At 38.4% G+C, this 18,761-nt stretch overlaps 4 protein-coding genes and 1 long non-coding RNA gene across 6 annotated transcripts in view; 4 read left to right on the top strand and 1 right to left on the bottom strand.

Annotated features, from left to right (window-relative positions):
- LOC108065801 (uncharacterized) overlaps positions 1-18,195 on the bottom strand; it is a 33,755-nt gene extending 15,560 nt beyond the window's left edge. For both annotated transcript variants that reach the window (XM_044394576.2, XM_070215269.1), the window contains exon 1: positions 17,899-18,195. The gene's annotated coding sequence lies outside the window, so the exon portion shown is untranslated. The remainder of the gene's footprint in view (positions 1-17,898) is intronic.
- sphinx2 lies at positions 1,369-2,363 on the top strand. Its single transcript, XM_017153974.3, has 2 exons — positions 1,369-2,172; positions 2,240-2,363. Exons 1-2 carry the CDS (start codon positions 1,410-1,412, stop codon positions 2,242-2,244), a joined length of 768 nt encoding a protein of 255 aa, XP_017009463.2. The 5' UTR covers positions 1,369-1,409; the 3' UTR covers positions 2,245-2,363.
- Positions 3,605-6,636, top strand: LOC108065804 (uncharacterized). Its single transcript, XM_017153976.3, has one exon. It carries the CDS (start codon positions 4,015-4,017, stop codon positions 4,432-4,434), a length of 420 nt encoding a protein of 139 aa, XP_017009465.2. The 5' UTR covers positions 3,605-4,014; the 3' UTR covers positions 4,435-6,636.
- On the top strand, positions 6,776-8,697 carry Rac2. Its single transcript, XM_017153975.3, has one exon. The coding sequence runs from the start codon at positions 6,923-6,925 to the stop codon at positions 7,499-7,501; it is 579 nt and encodes a 192-aa protein (XP_017009464.1). The 5' UTR covers positions 6,776-6,922; the 3' UTR covers positions 7,502-8,697.
- On the top strand, positions 13,296-14,963 carry LOC108065805 (uncharacterized). Its single transcript, XR_011418800.1, has 3 exons — positions 13,296-13,612; positions 13,675-14,161; positions 14,949-14,963. It is a non-coding gene; the product is annotated as an uncharacterized lncRNA (long non-coding RNA).
- Positions 18,196-18,761: the final 566 nt, after the last annotated feature.

Below are 18,761 nucleotides of genomic sequence, written 5' to 3'. Positions count from 1 at the left end.
GGCAGACCGGGCCAACAAGGACCCGCAGACGTGACCCCCGTCGAGCCAAACTGAATCCGATCCGAAAAGCAGGCAATGCATATGCATGCACTGAGAGAAATATGTAGAATAGTGATAAACAAAAGTAGGAAAATGTGTAAGCTTTGAATTTTAAATTCGCAACTTATAGTTCATAGAAAATGAAGGAAACTATGTCCTAAAATATTATATATTAATTCCTAAAATTCCTTAATTTTATTAAAAGCTGTAATATTTTTTTAGATGCTAATTTTTTTTCACAGTGCATCAGAATGTGCCCAGAGATGACTTCACGTCTGCTGGCGATAACTCTGCCGAGTTTATGGAACTCGGACCAGACCAGACTCGAACGAGTCCAACTTTCGGTACTTCCATGGTCTGAAATTCATACTTTGTCCATGCTCAAAAGTTTAACATTCCATAAAGGAACTCGAAATTATCGATAAGCGGAGAACGTGTCACCAGCCGATCATTGTTGCTTTTTGTTTGCTGTTAATTTATCGCAATGCACAAAGCAATTTGCAAGAGAGTGAGTGAAAAACAGAAACAAATATTTAAATATATTTGCACGCGTATTAAGTGCCAACTATTTGCATAAATAACAAGAAATTAATAACAAACACACGGCGCCATGGCAGCAGCCGCACAAAAGTTAATAATTGCTGCATGTCAACAGGCTGTGGAAATGGGTGGAAAATGCTACTGACATGTGGACCACATATAAATGAAAAATATGCCAGGGGCGGCGGGAAAAAAAGAAAACATGGGGCTTCGAAGCTGGAATACCATTTTATCACTTGACAGTAAATGCGTTTTATTGCGCTGCTCATTAAATAAATTAAATTTGCAAGCGAATAAAGTGAAACGGGAAATCGGAAAAGTATTTAAGCAATTAAATCGCCAAGGAATTCGAACTTTACAATTACGAGAAGCGAACAGAATAATATTAATTACCTCCAGATATTCAACTTTTTATTGATAAATAATAAATAGTCAAATAATTTAAGCAAATACCATTACGAAGGTAAACAATTTCTGCTTAAGTATTAATATAAGAAACTAAACAAAACTTAAAAGTTAATTAATTCTGTTAAAATTATATTTATGCTAAAATTATAAATTTTATAGATGTAAAAAGCTTAATTGATTTACTAATAAAAAATATTATAAATTAAATAGTTTCTTATAAAAAAACATCAAAATTGGATCCTAAAATATAAAAAATTAAAAAAGTGAGCTTTACACAAAGTAAACCGTTAAAAATATTATTGGCCACACGGAACATTCCATATAAATTGGTTCGTTACACCCCCAGTTGGTAGTAAAAACCCAAGAATATCATAACTTAGTTTGTAGTCAAAGTTATATGTCCAGAGTTATACTGATTGGCGATGAGGCTCGTCGTGACATTACTAATTTTATCGTTCATTATCTTGTCGTTCAGTGCAAAACCGAAAATTAAACCCAGGATCGCCGGTGGCTATCCAGCCAGACCTTATACGATCGTGTTCCTCGTTGGGATCGTCTATGCCAGAACTCAATTGTCTGCACTTGAGTTTGGGGCCGGCACAATAATTTCGAACCAATGGATCCTCACAGTCAGGGGTGTCCTTATGTATCAGTATATTGAGGTCCACCTCGGCTCAAAGAGAGCGTACTGGGGCTATGACATTTTGAGGGTCTACAAGCAAAACTTTTATTTTCACTATGACAAAAAGCGCCATATTGCCTTGGTCAAGGTTCCGTATCAGAAGTTCGACTATCGCTTGAATCGGTTACGCGTGCCACGCTCCGCAAATGCTTTGGAACGCTTCGCGGGAGGAAGGACCGTGATATGTGGATGGGGAAATGCAAAATCTGATGGGGAGCTGCCCGATTGGATGCGTTGCACGATAGTGAAGGTCATAACGAATAGGGAGTGCGCCAAGTATTACCCCCCTTTGGAGACTCATGAAATGTGCACCTCCGGCGAAGGCGGCAAGGGTGTTTGTGACGGTGACTTTGGCGGCGCTGTGGCCCTGATCGACGGCACTCCCACCCTGATCGGGGTTATACACCTTAGGCCCGACAACTGTTCCGGTGGTTATCCATCGATACACATCCGGGTCAGCGATCACTTAAAGTGGATACGGTCAGTATCTGGAGTGTACATCCGTGAGTATCGAACTTTTTAGATATTTGATTGCTAAGGAAGAACAATTATTGTTTTAATTATTTTCAGCATAAGCTAAGAAATAAGATGTAGTCAATAATTCAACTGGAACCAAAAAAAAAAAAGGAATAAGTACAACAAAAATTCTCCTTCCCTTATATTACTTTATTAATTATATTATAAACCGTGGAATCGAGGAATGTACACGTAAATTAATTCGATAGGCCCGATCATTTCTAGAATTCTTGCTTACAAGAACTAAGAAAATCATTGACTGCTTAGCTTCAATATCAAATAATTTTATATAATTTAATATACAGAAGATTAACTATATAATACTAAATCAATTATAGGAAACAAAGTTATATTTGATTAAATTGTATAATAACTACATTATTTCGTTGCTATAATTTTACAGTTTGAGATTAATGAAATCCACCCTAAAAGTCGGCTACACAATTTAAACTTACACCACTCTAACATAATTTGGTTCGTTTGTAATGTTATAATTTAATGCGATTTCGGGATATTATATTCAGCCGCTCCTCGCACGACCGTTAAAGTGTTTAATTTATTGTTATTGTAGCCTCTGTTCGCAGTTGCAGTTGCAGTTTCAGTATTTGTTTTATTTCGCTCTTTTCGGTTCAGGCTGCGGTTCTTTAGCGCGCATTCATTCATTATCGCCAGTCCCTATATGTACATTGTACATACATATATATATATCTGTTGTGCGGTCCGTCTGGTGTGGCAATAAAAATGGCTTGAATATTTTTCAGTTTGTTATGCATTTCCCTGCCACTTGGGCAGCAACAACAATTATGAATAACTCGCTGCATAATGGCCTGCAAGCTGTTCCTATGGAATTCCTGGATCGATTACTGGGGGGTGGGTGTACGTAATACGTATATATATATATCACTCCGCCAATTATAAAGCAAAGGGAACTGAACAGGCAACTGGCAGTCCCGGCGACAGTAATCAAATAATTGTTGCACTCCCTGTCATATGTATCGCTCTTTAGCTTTAATTATTTGCACAATTTTCCACTCCGTAATGGACACGTCGTAATAAGGATATGCGGATAAAGGCCTGAATATGCCAACGTTTATCATTGCAATTCAATGCAAGTTCGCTTAATTTTTACTCTTACTTTCGCAATTGAAATTGTTTATTGCAACCATTTATCACCATTATAGCGAACCAAAATATATCAAATGTTTGAAATTATATATTTTAACGTCTGTTAAGAAATTCTATTAATGCGTTGGAATTTAAACATAATATAAACCGGTCTATTATTATATATTGCGATTGTTTTGAACGTTAAGATGTGTCTATACTTATACGATTTGAAAGTGTTATTTCCAGATCTAAGTAGCCCAAAATTTATTTTCGAATTGTGTCATTAGAGCTTGTCTATAAAATCCTTCAGTTACTACACAGACTCGCAGCAGTAAACACGCATGGAGAGTTCTAAATAAAAGTGATAACTAACAAACTGGGCCATACCAAAAATATTTTAAGTTTTCATTTTTAAAAAATTTTTAAATGTGGCGTATTGTATTTTAATTTTTTTATAGAAATAGGGCATAGATTTTTGTTAACCGATTTCCTCACAGTGCACACATACACACACATTTAACTACACTGAACTCTACCAGTGTTTGTGAAATAATACACTTTACAACGCGATCAGCCATCCAAATCTTCATCAGTGTGCAACTGTCTTAATCAAGTATTCTTAAAGATTCGATCTATAACACCGTTCTGCGAAATTTCAAGTAAAATTTAAATTTAAGATCTCGCCATTTATATCAAAATTGTGTCCATTCCCTCGCTTCGCCATGGTCAACGAATATTGCACTGGTTCCAAATCGCCAGTGTTCATCAGCCACTCCGCCCCGTACAACTTTCTGCGGGAATACCGTCTATTGTGCGATGATACCGAAATACCTGCGATGACTCTGATTGGAGAAGCCGCCCAGGCCTGGCAGGCGCTTAGTCCCGAGGAGAAGAGCTTGTTCGAGGAGACCTCCTATCTGACGGCCCGATTCGGTCAATCCAGCAACTCTGCGATAAGACTAACTATTGATTTGCTATCAGCCCAGCAAACCACTGTGCGGCGGATGCCCAGTACTCCAAGTACCCGCAGTTCTCGCAGTCTCCGAAAGGTCTCTGAAAAGTCCAAGACCATCCGGAGCGGTAATGCCAAATCGCATTGGAAGAAAAAACAGCAGAAAATGAGTGCAGCCAAAATTATGTGAGAACTAAAATATGGGATGTTAGAGGTGTGGCGGATGCACCTTAAAACACTTGTTAACTGGAAAATATCCTTCGATGACCCACAATGCCATTGACCAATAAGAAAGGAATGGAAAATATAAATACACTACAATAAATAAATTGTTTTATTTCGGACTTTCGAGCAGCTATCATTTTCATAGCAATAATAATTTGAGATTTGCTTTGTCATCGATATCTCTTACATAAAATGGTACATTAGTGCCTCCACAATTTTAGTACTTATCGCATTTCTACGTAATTAAAGCTTTCGATTGGTAAATCATAAATTCCTCTGTAATTTGATAATTAATTTGAAAATAGTCTGTTATTCCCCTTTTGAAATACCAACCTAGATTTTTTTATAACCCCTGATCGGCAGATAACCTTGCACCTCCCACCCACTTGGAATCGAATACGAAATCGAATGATTCACCCACGCACAAACAGAAACATTTATTCCACTTGAACGGACTTCATTGGCGATTTAATTGTTGCCGATTTTTTACAATAAATTCCATTAAAAACTTTTTGAAATGTATATTATTGAAATTCATATTCATGCCGGGCTATTCGAATTGCTGAAGAGCAAATTTTGTGGCGCCTATTTAATTATCCAATTACAGCAGCAACATCAGCAGTGCGAGAAATTAACTTAAACGCGAAAATATTCGCCGGCGGCTCTTTAAACTTTTCAATGTGAAAATCCATGCAAAAAATGGGCGTGGCACAGGGGGGTGATACAGGCGGAAGCCAAAACACAAATACGAAATTTTTCGACTATCGCTTTTAACTGAATGCGGATGCGGCGGATTTTGTTTGGGTTCTGTTTTTGGTTTTCGGTTTTTACTGTCGATATTTGGCGTTGTTTGCCGTTGTTATTTGTTTGTTGTTCCTTGGGTTTTGGTTTTTGCCAACACACGCAATTTTGTGGTCCATTAAAACAGTCAATGGCAGCAAATATCCCTTGCGTACGGTGGTTAGTGATAGACGAGTGATTTATTTATCATTCATAGGGTAAAGTATGAAGTATGGAGTGAAAATCATTACTTGAAAATGTCCAACTATAAACTAATAAATAAAAAAAAATAATTTTTTTTTTTTACAAATGGTTTATAATTATAAAATTATAATTTTATTTAAAACTTGCGTCACAATATCAGTTATTCACCCATATAAATGATATAAATAATATTTATCTCGTTATATCAACGGTGTTATTATTTTTGGTGCGGCACTAAAAGTTTATTGTACCAAGATAAGCCAAAGAAAGTGAGTACCTAAGTTGGGTAATGCCCATCTCTGAAACTGGTCGCGTGGAAATTGGCTCAAAACAACAAGCGATGGCAGGGAAATTCATGGAAAATCGGCGAACAAATATAGAAAATTTACAAAAAAGACCAAAGCAAGGTCAAGTGAAGAGAGTGCCTCCCCCTCCCACACGATCTCTCTCTCTCGTTCTCTCTAATACTGCTCTCTGGATTGCCACGACTAACGTCACCGCCGGAGTGACTCACTGTGACTAATTTAGTGGGAGGCCACTGTGGTGCTCTCTCTCGCTCTTTGTGTGGGAGAGCGTATGCGCAAAGTACTTGGCTCAAGCGGCTGGCGCATGCGAGCAAGCGAGACAGCCACACGTCGGGTGGCCCTCAAACAAGTTGGGAGAGGAAACTACAGTGAAAAAACAAGTACAACAACTGCCAGCAGAGGCAGAAATTTTCTTCACTCGCCGCGAAGATTTCACAGCGTTTGGGCGTGTTTTTCCGTATCTGCCTTAGAAAATCCACATATGCGGGTTCAATTAATTCATAAATACCATACCGACAAACAGGAAGCACGCCGTCACAGTTCTGCTTTCAATTAAGAATATTGATTGAAAAACTCTCGTGATAAATCAAATAAAACTGAAGTTTGAAGTGGACTTTAAATTCGCATGTCTCTCATTGTACCCGTGTGTGTGTGTATGGACAGCATTTGTATTTGTGCGTGAGCAAATTATTGTATAATCGCCAAAAAAAAACAAAATAATAAAAGCAGAAACGCCAACGCGAGAACCAAAAGCTATAGAATCAGAAAAACTAGCTGCCAAACGGAATTCAGAAAAAAAAAAAAATAAAAAACAAAAACTAATGACTAAAGTTTGTATTTAACTCAGTAATTACGCCCAAACAACTACAATCAAAATAGTCATTTTGGAAGAGGAACTGAAATAAATCCTCACTGAAAGCAGCTACCAAAAACCCCTTTTCAATATATAACATTAAACAATAAATATAAAACACATTAAAAAACTGGCTGACCTACTGAATTTAATAAGTACCACAGAGTCATTATAATTAACTACCTACACAAAAAACATACATAAAACCAGTTGAGCTACTGAAAACCAGCTGATCTACTGGAGAAGATACGAAGACCTCTTGAGCGGCTGAATTCATCGATTACCGTATCCATTCTAATCCAGCATACATCATGCAGGCCATCAAGTGTGTGGTTGTGGGCGACGGAGCGGTGGGTAAGACCTGCCTGCTGATCAGCTATACGACCAACGCCTTTCCCGGCGAGTATATACCCACCGTATTCGACAACTACTCGGCCAATGTGATGGTGGATGCCAAGCCCATCAACCTGGGACTCTGGGATACTGCGGGTCAGGAGGATTACGATCGCCTGAGGCCCCTGTCCTATCCCCAGACGGACGTGTTCCTCATCTGCTTTTCACTGGTTAATCCGGCCTCCTTTGAGAATGTGCGGGCCAAGTGGTTCCCCGAGGTTCGCCATCACTGCCCGAGTGTTCCAATAATCCTGGTTGGAACCAAGCTGGATCTTCGCGACGACAAGCAGACGATCGAGAAGCTGAAGGATAAGAAACTGACGCCGATCACCTATCCCCAGGGATTGGCGATGGCCAAGGAAATCGCTGCGGTCAAATATCTGGAGTGCTCGGCTCTGACCCAAAAGGGTCTGAAGACAGTCTTCGATGAGGCCATCCGATCGGTTCTATGTCCGGTGGTTCGAGGCCCCAAGCGACACAAGTGCGAACTGCTGTAAAACTTTGAACCCACCAAACGGAAAAAAAAAACACAGAGAAGAACATCAAAAACTGGAGGAGAACAAAGCGCAAAATTCTGTGCAAAATTTTCATATTCATTCGCTTTGTTGGGTTTACTGTTACCGATAGTGTGAGTGTGTGTCTTTAGGGTGTGAGTGCGACGGCATGAGTGTGTGAATGAGTGAGCGTATTTTTGTTTTTATTGTCATATGTGGGGGAGCAGCAGCCACAAAAACAACAGCAACAGCTATTAGCAAGGGGGCTGCGGGTTGGCGCGGGTCTCCGGGGGGGCAGATCACAGATAGAGAGAGATATACACATAAACACATAAGTATGATATTGTGCATACACGGGAAAAATAAATGTTGAATAACTGTCCAACTTAAAAATAAATTTAATTTGCTTTAGCTACACTTTTAGATACTGCCACAGTAATTTTATAAAAAAAACCAGAAGCAATTAATTACACTAAAAAATTTATAACCATGGGTAACATAAAAATAATTGCCTTTTAATGATAAAAAGAAAATTTAATTTTCTAATGTTTGAGTTTAGAACCTTTAACTATATTACTTATGTACCAGAAACCTTTATTATCGCAACAAAAACATAAACATTAATATATATAAAAAAATTTAGAAAACTATTGTTTTTCCTGTATTTGCACATAAGTTGGGGTCTGAGGTCTCATGCAAAAGGAACTTGGGCCGGAGAAATGTATGACAAATCAAATAAAATTAATTGTAAATAAATCTAGGCGATTTAAAGCCTTCAGCGCCCCAAACACAGTCACTATAACAGAAACCAGATAGCTCTTATCTGGGCGGGAGCAAAACCCAGGCAAGGCCCCGCCTATGGCCAATATCTGAACAATCGGACGGGGAATCGGGGAATATGGCAAGACGAAAAAATAAAATGTCATTTATATATAGTATTTAGTGTTACGTGTGAATGTGCGTCTGATCAATGGTCTTCCCACTCAATGCATTTGCCTGGAATTGATTTAATGTATACTAAATGCACAATTAGCCTCTACTATGACGTTAAATGATATACTGATATTTATAGTAAATAAATGCATACACTTTGCCAAATTGTTTTTAACGAAAGAGAAGAGAAAAAAATTAAAAACACTATTTATATTAACACATAATTTATCAATAAAGAGTGTAATATTAATCAACCCAAAAAAAAACCGTTTGTAAAAAGCTAAATAGGTCGATTTCGAGTGAATTATATGTGGACCATAATGGATTGGAGATTAATGTTTATGGATGCTGAAAGGTGGTATGGTAATGCGATGGGATTTACCAACTGGAGGGCTGCATACTTTTCGGCGATTGCGGAAAATTCAATACGCATGGCAACTTTAATCTTATCTGCACCCGCATTTGTCACAAATATTAGATAATTATTTCCTATTGCCGGACACGGCCGGAAGTTCTGATCCCCGGACCGGTTGACTAAGCAATTTGCCAGGTCCAATCATATATATAAACTGGGCTACGCTACATCATATTTTCATTTTCGTTTCGCTTCGTTTTCGATCAATTCTATCTATAGTATACTTCGATTGTCATAATGAGCCAGCTGTTGATTGATTGCCCGGGGAAACGATGGGGGGCTGGGCTGTTGGGGTGTTTGAGGTGGGTGGTTTCGGTGGCTTTGCGGTTACCGTGTGTCAGTGGCTCGTTAGTGGATGGCCCCGCACTGTCGCACTGCCCAGTGTGAATTTGACAAATAATTACATAAGACAACCTGCTGTGCGAATTGTGCTCTGCCCATCCTCCCGCACATTTCAATGGCCTCTGATGGATGTTTTTCACCCCCCAACCATCCTGGTTTTGTCTGTGACGCGACGAATCGCATAATTGACCCACATTTTGAACAAACGCCGCGGCCAGCAATCAAAACAGAGAGGAGCAAGGTAAAGAGAGACCTACGAAGTCAATTTAATTAGCAGCAACATTTGGCTAGCATCTAGAACTGCACCTCTAGAATTTGCACTTTTGGCGCTAGATTGCGTCTAAGAAAAAGCCGCTGAGTGAAGAAGCGTTGACAGGCGTGGAATGCTCGGCATGTTCAGTTACAATTGCCCTACTACATTGTACGAAATAATGCAGTTCAAAATGAAAGATAAAATGTTTATAATAAATAAATCAAATTTGTTTAATAAAGCAAAAAAAAATTTCTAACCAACAAATCTTTTAATTAAAAAGTTTTCCTACATTCTTTTTCATCATTTTTACAATGCCTCTAAGTTAAATTCCCTTTGATTCCTATTTGAATGTTCCATAAAAAACTTTTCCCAACAAGATTAATACATTTTCCATAGAACATCTAAAGTTTAGATTCTAAACTTTAAAGATTCAGAAGAAATCATTCTGATTTTCCAATTCCAAATACATTTTTCGCCAATAAACAAAATCATTCGGAAGATCTCACAAATAATTTCCATATAATAAAGTTAGTCCGAATTTCCCTTGAATTCCCTTTAATTTCAAATCCCCAACCGCAACTAGAATTTCGGGATGCGAGCGGGATTATCCCCTGATTATCCTCCCACCGAATCGAAGTGGAAAACTGCAGAATGGCCAATACCGAAAAGAGGACAACTGCTATGCCATGCAAATCCATTGACAAGTGTCGCATAATCATGCCCCATGCCAAATGTAAATGCAAATGGTAAAATGCTAAATTTATGCACTGCATGCGTGAAATTAAAAGGTTCCCCGGCGGACTTACAGCTCGATTTGGGCCTGATTTTTGGACTGGGTCCTCCAATAGAGGCTTGCGCAATTTGCCTAGTTTCATGCGGTTAACAATTTGGCTAAATCAATTATACGCACGGCGAACAACGCGAATTTGAGTATTTTTTCGTGGGGATTTTAAGCTTAATTGCGAGATTTCCAGGGAAATCGTGGCCGTCGGGAAAGTCGAAAAATTTAATACGAAAATTGCTGAAAGAATTCCTAGCTGGCCTGGCCACAAATTTCATACAAAATGCCAATAAAATACGCTCCAGCGCAAAAATTCCATTCCACATAAGCAGAAGGTAAATTCAGGTGAGTTTGGCGGTGGGGCTGGTAAAAATATTTCACACTTCCGGTGGAGAGGATGCTCCACCTGAACCTCTGTCGGCGCTGCCAACAGGATATGACAAGCTCGGACACCTTTTCACCCTCCGCATCTCTCCTCAATTTTCTCAGCATATTTTCGGCGGCAACTTCCTGCCAGAAAACACATTGCAAATTATGATGCGAATACGAGTGGCGAACGGAGGATGGTCGAACGTTGAGTATTTCATTCTGCCAACAAAAAAAAATCATTTGTGCGTTGATGTTGATATTGGTTTTGGCTGTTCATGGAAAAACAAAGGAATATAGGACAAAACGATTTTACTCAAATTGAAAATAGGAAAATAAAGTTTATTTAATAAATTCAGATAATAAAAAAAATGTTTTTTTAATTAATTTAATTTTATTTGTAGCGGAAATATTTAGCCCAATAAGAAAATTTAAGTATAGTATTTTCGTAATAATTTTCGATGTATGGAAACGATAATTCCACATAAAGTTCTTGAATATTTAAACGGAGCAGCACTGCTTACTTGCAGCGAGCAAACAAAGGCGTGAGGACACAATTGATATGGATGTGGCGAACAGGCATTACAGGACATTCGATGGACAGTGGCAAGAGAAGCCATGCCAGCTTGTGGCGAAGCCAATATCCGTTGCAGGGATAACGCATGTGTATATCTTCCTTGGACTTGTTATTGATAATCTTTGTCATGGCTCCACGTAAACCATCGACAGCGGCTAACAAAAAAGCAAGGAGTCACGGGACAGCAGCGAGCCAGGAAAGGATGCAGTCGACAAAATTTTAATATTTATTATTTGTTTTTTTAATTAAAAAAAAGAACATAGATTTAAGAAAAATGCAATATTTTTTTGTTGATTATAATCAATAAATATTGAATATGATGGGAATATTTTTTATTCATCATATTTTTATAAGATTTTCATTATGGAAAATTATTTAAAAAATCGTCTTCACCTTTAGAATATTATCAAAATTCTAACAATATTTATTTATGTTTAAAAGTTTGTCTAACTATAAAATCAAATCGGTTTTCATCAGAATATGACCTATCATTCCCCTAACTTTACAAATTTTTTAAACAATAATATGTGCGTATAGGAATCCCCTTCTTAAAAATTTTAAGGTAAAATCGAAACTAGCACAATCTCCCTTTTTCTTCTGTGTAAAGAAAGGACCAGGATAGCCGGCCGACGGAGTAATGAACTGCGGCAGGACCAGACAGGCGACGGGCCTTGTTTGTCCCGCCGATCGATGCAGCTGGAGTCGAGGCAAGTCGAGTCGAGTGTATTAAAAACAAAGTCGCACTGTGTGTCCTGCATCCTTGTACGCTGCCAAAGTCAATGAACAGCGACGTGCGACGTGGACCGGCTGCCAGGATATGAAGCGTGTGCGAAAGTTTTCCACAATTAGGATGTCCTCCTCGTCGTCGCTCCTCCTCGTGGCAATAAAAAAGTTTAAAGTTGCGTTTAAATATGCATTCCATAATTCATGAATCCACCAGGGGAGCTTTGATTTTCCAGTCAACGCCGACAGCAACACGTTTCCGCCATTTTGTTGGCTGGCTGGCAACTTGTTGCATTTTCTGCATTTGAATGGTAGGAAAATGGTGATCGGGGGAAAGTGGCCGGGGAAATGTTGACATCCCGAACACGTTGAAATTTCCGCCAGACAACGAACGATGCTGAAAAGCTGAAAACTTGCCAGTCTGACATTCAAATCGCCCGAATGGCTATGTGTGTGCGAGATTGCAGGTGTGCATTCGGCATTTGAGTGTGATTCTATGTGAGGCTTTTCATTTTCAATTATATACAATTACATGTCCAACTGTCAGCTTTCAGTTAATAATGAACAAAAAAAAAACATAGGCCAACATCACCAAAATAGATGCCACTTAGTTGCGCCCCAGGTAGTTCTCAAAAGCATCCGATTTTTTCGCCTCACTCTATTTTCGACCACCTCCCTCTGTAACACAGTTCAAAGATTTTCCCCACACCCTTTCCTATTTATGTTTGGCTTTTTGAAAATATATAAACAAAACACACGCCGTCATGGTTTTTCTAGTATTTACACTCGCATAAAATAAACGTTGGGTAAATAGATTTTATTCTCTATGGGATCGAATCAAATGAAATCAAATGAACACACTTTTTAATATAATTTCCTCACTATAAATGTATCTGGAGCAGACAAAAATTATTCACCCTCGGCGCAGATTGACATTAATTGTTTAAATTGAGGCGGATACGCCTGGCTAGCCAGCGGAATTCTTATAAATTTTATTCCGGCACGGGTGAGTTCCCTCGAAGGATTTACGCATCCCATGAACAAGAATGGACTTTGGATAGTTGTGAGTTCGGAAACTTACTTGAAGGGTTTAAGTAATTACAGGAACAGTACGAATTTATTGAAGAGGAAATAAGTAAATGGGGAAATTCAAGATTTAGTAACGCAATTATTAACAATGTAAGAATAACAAAATTATTTTTGCCGGAAATTCGGACACTGAGTAATTTATGAATAAACTTAGAAAACTTGGTCAATTTTTCAGACCTTTTCTTGAATTATCCAGAAACACTGAAATATCTGAATTAAATAATCATTAGACATGGAAAACATAAAAAAAATTGTTTTTAATTCTATAGTTAATATTAACAATAAATTAATTTTATACCATTAATGATAACACACAACGACGCACCCAAGCATATATTTGTCACCCTAAAACCGCCAAGTGCATAAATTATTCAAAAATGTTTCTTCCCCCGAAAATTCATGCAGTTGACGTAAACTCGGGGATTCCCCGCGCCCTTTTCCGTAACTGATGTCTCTGAGGACACTTTATCATGGCTCGCGAGGCTCAAACAATTGTTGCAAATGGAGCTCAGCGGCTAAGTGGTTTTATTTTAAATCTTTCACGTTTAGCACGGAGTCGAAAAAAATGGAAGCGCGGAAATCTGCTGCCTTGTGACAACAAGTTGCTTTTGAAAACTCAGCAGTCGCGACAAGTTGTAAGCGGAATAATTTGGTTTTTCTGTTTTTCAGCTCTCTTCATTTCTTATTTTTTCCGCAGCTCAATTGTTTGGCGAATGTCAGTCTTCATTTGTCAGCTACATCCAAAGTTAGGGCTTAAGTGGCTTCGTTGTTGGGCGGAGGACACAGATATAGTATATATAGCGAGTATTGTTTAGGCTAAGCTTTAAAGGTTCTCCATGTTACACCATCCCTTGGGACATTTAAAATTACAATTGAAATTGAAAATTTTCCAACGAAGCACTTACAGTCGATTATTCCTGGGCGCAGCTAATTCGAATGCTATAAATATTTAGTACGGCTTTTCAAGGACTAATTCTGATTAATTTATCAATCGATTCGCCGACGAGCCTTGACACGAAATGCCAGACTCTGGATTTATGGCCCAACATTACGAGCTCCCTAGCTAATTATTTTGCTGTGTTTTGCCTTGGCTTTCACCCACTCAACAACTCCTTGTCTTTTTTTTCTTGGCAGTGACTCAAGCCTGGAATCAATAAAATCCCGTGGCACATGAATTCAAACACGTAAGCCCCAAAACAAAAGCCTGCAAATGTGCATGGCATCTACAAAAAGGCCAAAACAACAGAGTCCAAAAGCGAACGAAAGTGAATTTCACGCCATTGGCCAAAACGATTTTCCGGCAGGAAGGCATCAATCAGATCGGAAAATACTTCGTTCTGCTTACTTATTTATGCGTCCCCGGCGTATGCGTAATATTTCAGCGGTTTATTACAAGCTCATTGAATTCGCATAGTTGCACAGTTTCAGCTCCCTTAATAGGAATATTTATTCAGTCTAATTTATTGAATACATTACAAGTTTATCCGATTAGTTTGTAATTAATTGTAGGCAAATTTAAAGATTTAATGGCGGAAAGTTAGTGGCTGACAACTTTTTTATAGACCTAATACGTTTTCGTAAAAATAAATATTTTTCCCATTTACGATAAATTTATAACAAATATGATTTATGGCTTGGCATTTTTGGCTCGTTTTGAAATAAAAGCTATTTAATATTAATTTAAAGATGAAGAGAAATTATTAAGTTTTTCATTCGAAACACACAAATTTATTAGGGTTTTTAAATATTAAAATATTTTTATGAGTATGATCTTTAAACTAAAATTACTGTTTGTTTCCAAAGGTTTTGTTCTACTTATTTGCCAAATAAAGTTACTAAATATAAGCCTTTCAAAAAATCATTAAACATTTTTGCTTCATTTTTTGGACTTAAGGGACTCAAGATTCATTTTAAAGCGTTTAAATATTTAAACAAAACTTAAAATGGGTAGAGCTGTTTTTTTCGCTTTAGATAAATAATCGCAGACATCTGTCCCACAAAGGAATGCTAATCAGGTGGGAAGCCGGAGCAATGAAATTATCGACCGATTTCTCTTGGTTTTTCGTTTCCTGTATTCGTGCTCCGTAAGCTCTAATTGAACTCTTTTACTTTAAACTCGCTTCCTCGTTTCAGCCAAATGGAGCATGTAAATGCAGCCCACTGGAATCCACCACCCCCTGCAATCTAAGCCCAGTCAGGCGACCTTGTGGCTTTGGGTGGGGGGTGGGCCATCTTGTTTAACTCAAATCGCAATGGGCCATTTGCTGTTACATTAACCCACTATGCACAGCTCATAAATTAGGAGGCATCTCAACACCTGCGAATTGCAGTTGCAGATGCAGCGCCCCCGGGCAGATGGCTTTAATATGCTCGGAATTTTCCTTCCGACCCCCCAATAAACAGTGATTTTCATTTTGACTACAGAAAGCGCTAAATAGTTTTGTGGTTTTTGGCTGTTTAGGTGAAAAGTTAATACGGCTGTGGCCTTTGATGCGTCAGCTGCCAAATATTTGCAGGTGAACTCTGCACTGGAAAGCTGAAGAGCACTGTAACAACTTTTATTTAGTACTCATAATAATATATGAAACGATAAATATTTTAATCTGATCTCTGAGGCTAACATTCTATATAAAACTATTTTCTAAATTTCCCATGAATTTTCCCCTTCCTTAAGAGTATACAAATTTTGTTTATACTATTCACTTCTACGCAGTGCTTTAGAAAACTTCAGCCTAGGTGACGACGACGAAGTTGTTGAAATTTTTATAATATTATCACAATTTCGGAGGAGCAAGGTCGATGAAATCGAACCTAAGTAAAACTACTCGCATAAATTAGACGCACATAAATAAACACGATCGAGATGAATAAGTTTCAGGAGCTGAGCACATGTGACCAGTGAGGCAATCGAAAGTTGGAGCAATTAAAATGCTATAAAATTGTTCACACGCCAATCACCGGAACATAAACTAAGCGTATACTTGAATGAGAATCCACCGGAGCTAAAAACTATATGGCCCAGCATTTGTTTGAGCAATCGTCACTTTCGGATTGCCAAGGACAACGCTTTGTTACTATTTTCATGTAGTTTTATCTACTTGTTATGCTGTGCATGTGAAAATGTGTAAGGAATAGCCATAAAACCATTGCCTATGGCGAGGCGTTCAATAGGGAGTAATACGTTTTTAATAAACCGAAAAGCACCAGGCGCTGTTTGCCTGCCAGCAGGAAGGACTCCCCCATATCATCGCACTATTCAACGCGGCGTGGCAATAACCTAAAATCGAATAGCCATAAATGTGGGGATTTCTAGCCGAAAACGGGCCGTAAAAATAATTTCAGCCCTCATTCCGATTTACCACCGTGTGTTTAACAACATGTTAACATGTTGACTATTGCAATGAGCCTTTCGTATGCGGGCTGGTCCGTAAATCAGGCAATCGACTGTGAGCCACAAGCCAAACATTAACCCCGGAAAACCCACAATCTGTTTCCCCGCAGAATTGGGCTCTTTTGCGGTTTGACAGCCCATAATATGATTTAACTTGCGGTTAAATACAAGTTTGCATTTGGTTTGATTACCGAATTCGATTTTGGGATTAGTTTGTGACTTTTTGGGCTAGCTACTCGTTCATTTATTTTAATATTTTTTAAAGAAACCTTTTGCAATTAAACCGATTTCCATATAAGGTAAGTAATATTGAAGAAGAAAAGAAATTAATAATAAGAAAATAATTAATCATCTCATATTAGAATTTTAATTCCTAGTAATTTAAACGATTACAAATTAAGAAACACAAGTTATTTGTGTTATTTGGTTCTAAATGTTATTCACGTATTTTTATTTTGTCTTTGATTCTTGTTTTGAAATTGTTTTCTGATCTGTTAAAATTAAATTCTCTATTCGTAAAAAAATGTTTATAGACTAAAACTATTTTGGTGAAATAATTCATTGTTTTCGGCGCATACATGAGTATGGGAATGATCCCATCCTATGTGCGCTTTCTACTTATTATGCTCATTTATCTCTCCACTCAGACAGACCGGCCGTCTAGTTATTATGCTGTTATTTATATTGCAGCGCGAAATTCTCTGTGCCCCCGAATGTTGCACAATTTTCGTGTTTTTATTTTGTTTCTTTTTTGTCATCAAACATGTTGCGTGTCTTGCCGCCGTGTGCAATTTAAGCGATGACTGGGGTTAAGGGGGTGCAGAAATGCGGGGAGGGCCGAAAACTTTTGCCACGTAAATGATTTGTTTTGTCAATTATTCTGTTAGCCAACATGCAACAACGGTAAAGTCTCAGCTGATAACATCAAAACAAAGGATCCCATCCCCAGAGGAATAACTTTTGGGGCTGCGATTTAATTGAGAGGCGTGGCCGGACAAATTGCATCAAGATAAACAAACAAATCGAAACTGAAATCGGCCAAAGAGGAAACGGAGTTGACGGGTACCGGATTGAAAGTCTGATATGTTCTGATGTTCCACAGATTTTATTAAGTGCCGGGGATCGCTTCGGTTGAGATTGTCTACGGCATCTGTTTAGACAATTGAGTCCACTTGCATAAATATTTATCGCACTGCCAGCCAGCTGATTATTTATCGCCTAACGCAAAATTAAAAAATAATGAAACACATGTGCACTCGACTCTCTTGAGTTTCAAATTAAAATTAATGCACATTTGGCTTCGAAGCTGCTAAAAAAATAATCGAAAATCAGAGTTTTATGGGGGGAGAACCCAGAAAATCCGTAGCTGAACTGGCAATTGAGTGATGGATGGATTGGCATTGGCCCCACTGCCATTCGGCATTTCTTTTTTTATGCCATGTCTTAATTAACATGCGCGACGTTCTGTTATTTTTTGGGGACATATTTCTGCGGTCTGACGCTAGAGTACAAGATATTCGGGGAAATTACCTTAGAGCAACTGGAATTTGAACACTTAAAAATTCGCACTCACAACAGCACTAATAATATCTTTTTGTTAATTCATTTGCTAATGATGCGCCTGGCCAGTGGAAGAAATTTCCCAATTCATTGCACTAAATTTGTGGCACTAATTGCACTTAGCCGCGATCGCGATAACTCAAAATAACACACGCGGCACTCGAGATTCCAAATTTTAAGAAAAATATTCAAAAACACACAGAGATTTTTCTTGAATTCCTTTTAGCGGGCTGAAAAGCGCATATGACCGTTTCAGCGTGCGGGCCGTTGCCAACTGAATCGGTGGATGGGAATCGAATCGGAAAATAAAGCCAGCCCCGAATCGTGGGCCAAAGGCTCGTGTATCTTTCGGATTTTCCGCTCGTTTTGGTTCGGCTATCTGTCGGATTTTGCTTCGTACGGGAAAGCCGGCAAAACAAAATGTAAATAACAGTGGGGAGGGAAGTGTGTCGAAGGGTTGGGGGTGGGGAAACCGGCTTTTGGTCTCAGTGTTGAGCTTTGCAGATTTTACGCCTTACGACCAAACGTCAGACGAATGGATGCCCCCTGCTCCCGACCCATGCCACCCACCATCCCCATCCCCACCCGCTCTGTTTGCTTTGTGGCTTTTCGGGGTTGTTAGAGAGTGTGTCTGTGTGTGAGCGAGTGTTTGTTTGTAGATACTTCGGCTTGGCCTGCAATTGGCGGGAAAATTTGTGGATGCTATTCGCAGTGAGCCTTTGAAGTCATCAATATTTTACAATTTTTTTAATAACCAAAATGTAATCTTATTAAGTAAACTAATTTACATAAATAACCTTAAATTAAATGTTTTTAATTAAGTTTTATTGTTT

This window comes from Drosophila takahashii, chromosome 3L (assembly GCF_030179915.1).
Source record: "Drosophila takahashii strain IR98-3 E-12201 chromosome 3L, DtakHiC1v2, whole genome shotgun sequence".
NCBI classification, from domain to species: Eukaryota; Metazoa; Arthropoda; class Insecta; order Diptera; family Drosophilidae; genus Drosophila; species Drosophila takahashii.
The sequence above is the reverse complement of the archived record's forward strand: the minus strand, read 5'-3'. Positions and strand labels throughout refer to the sequence as shown.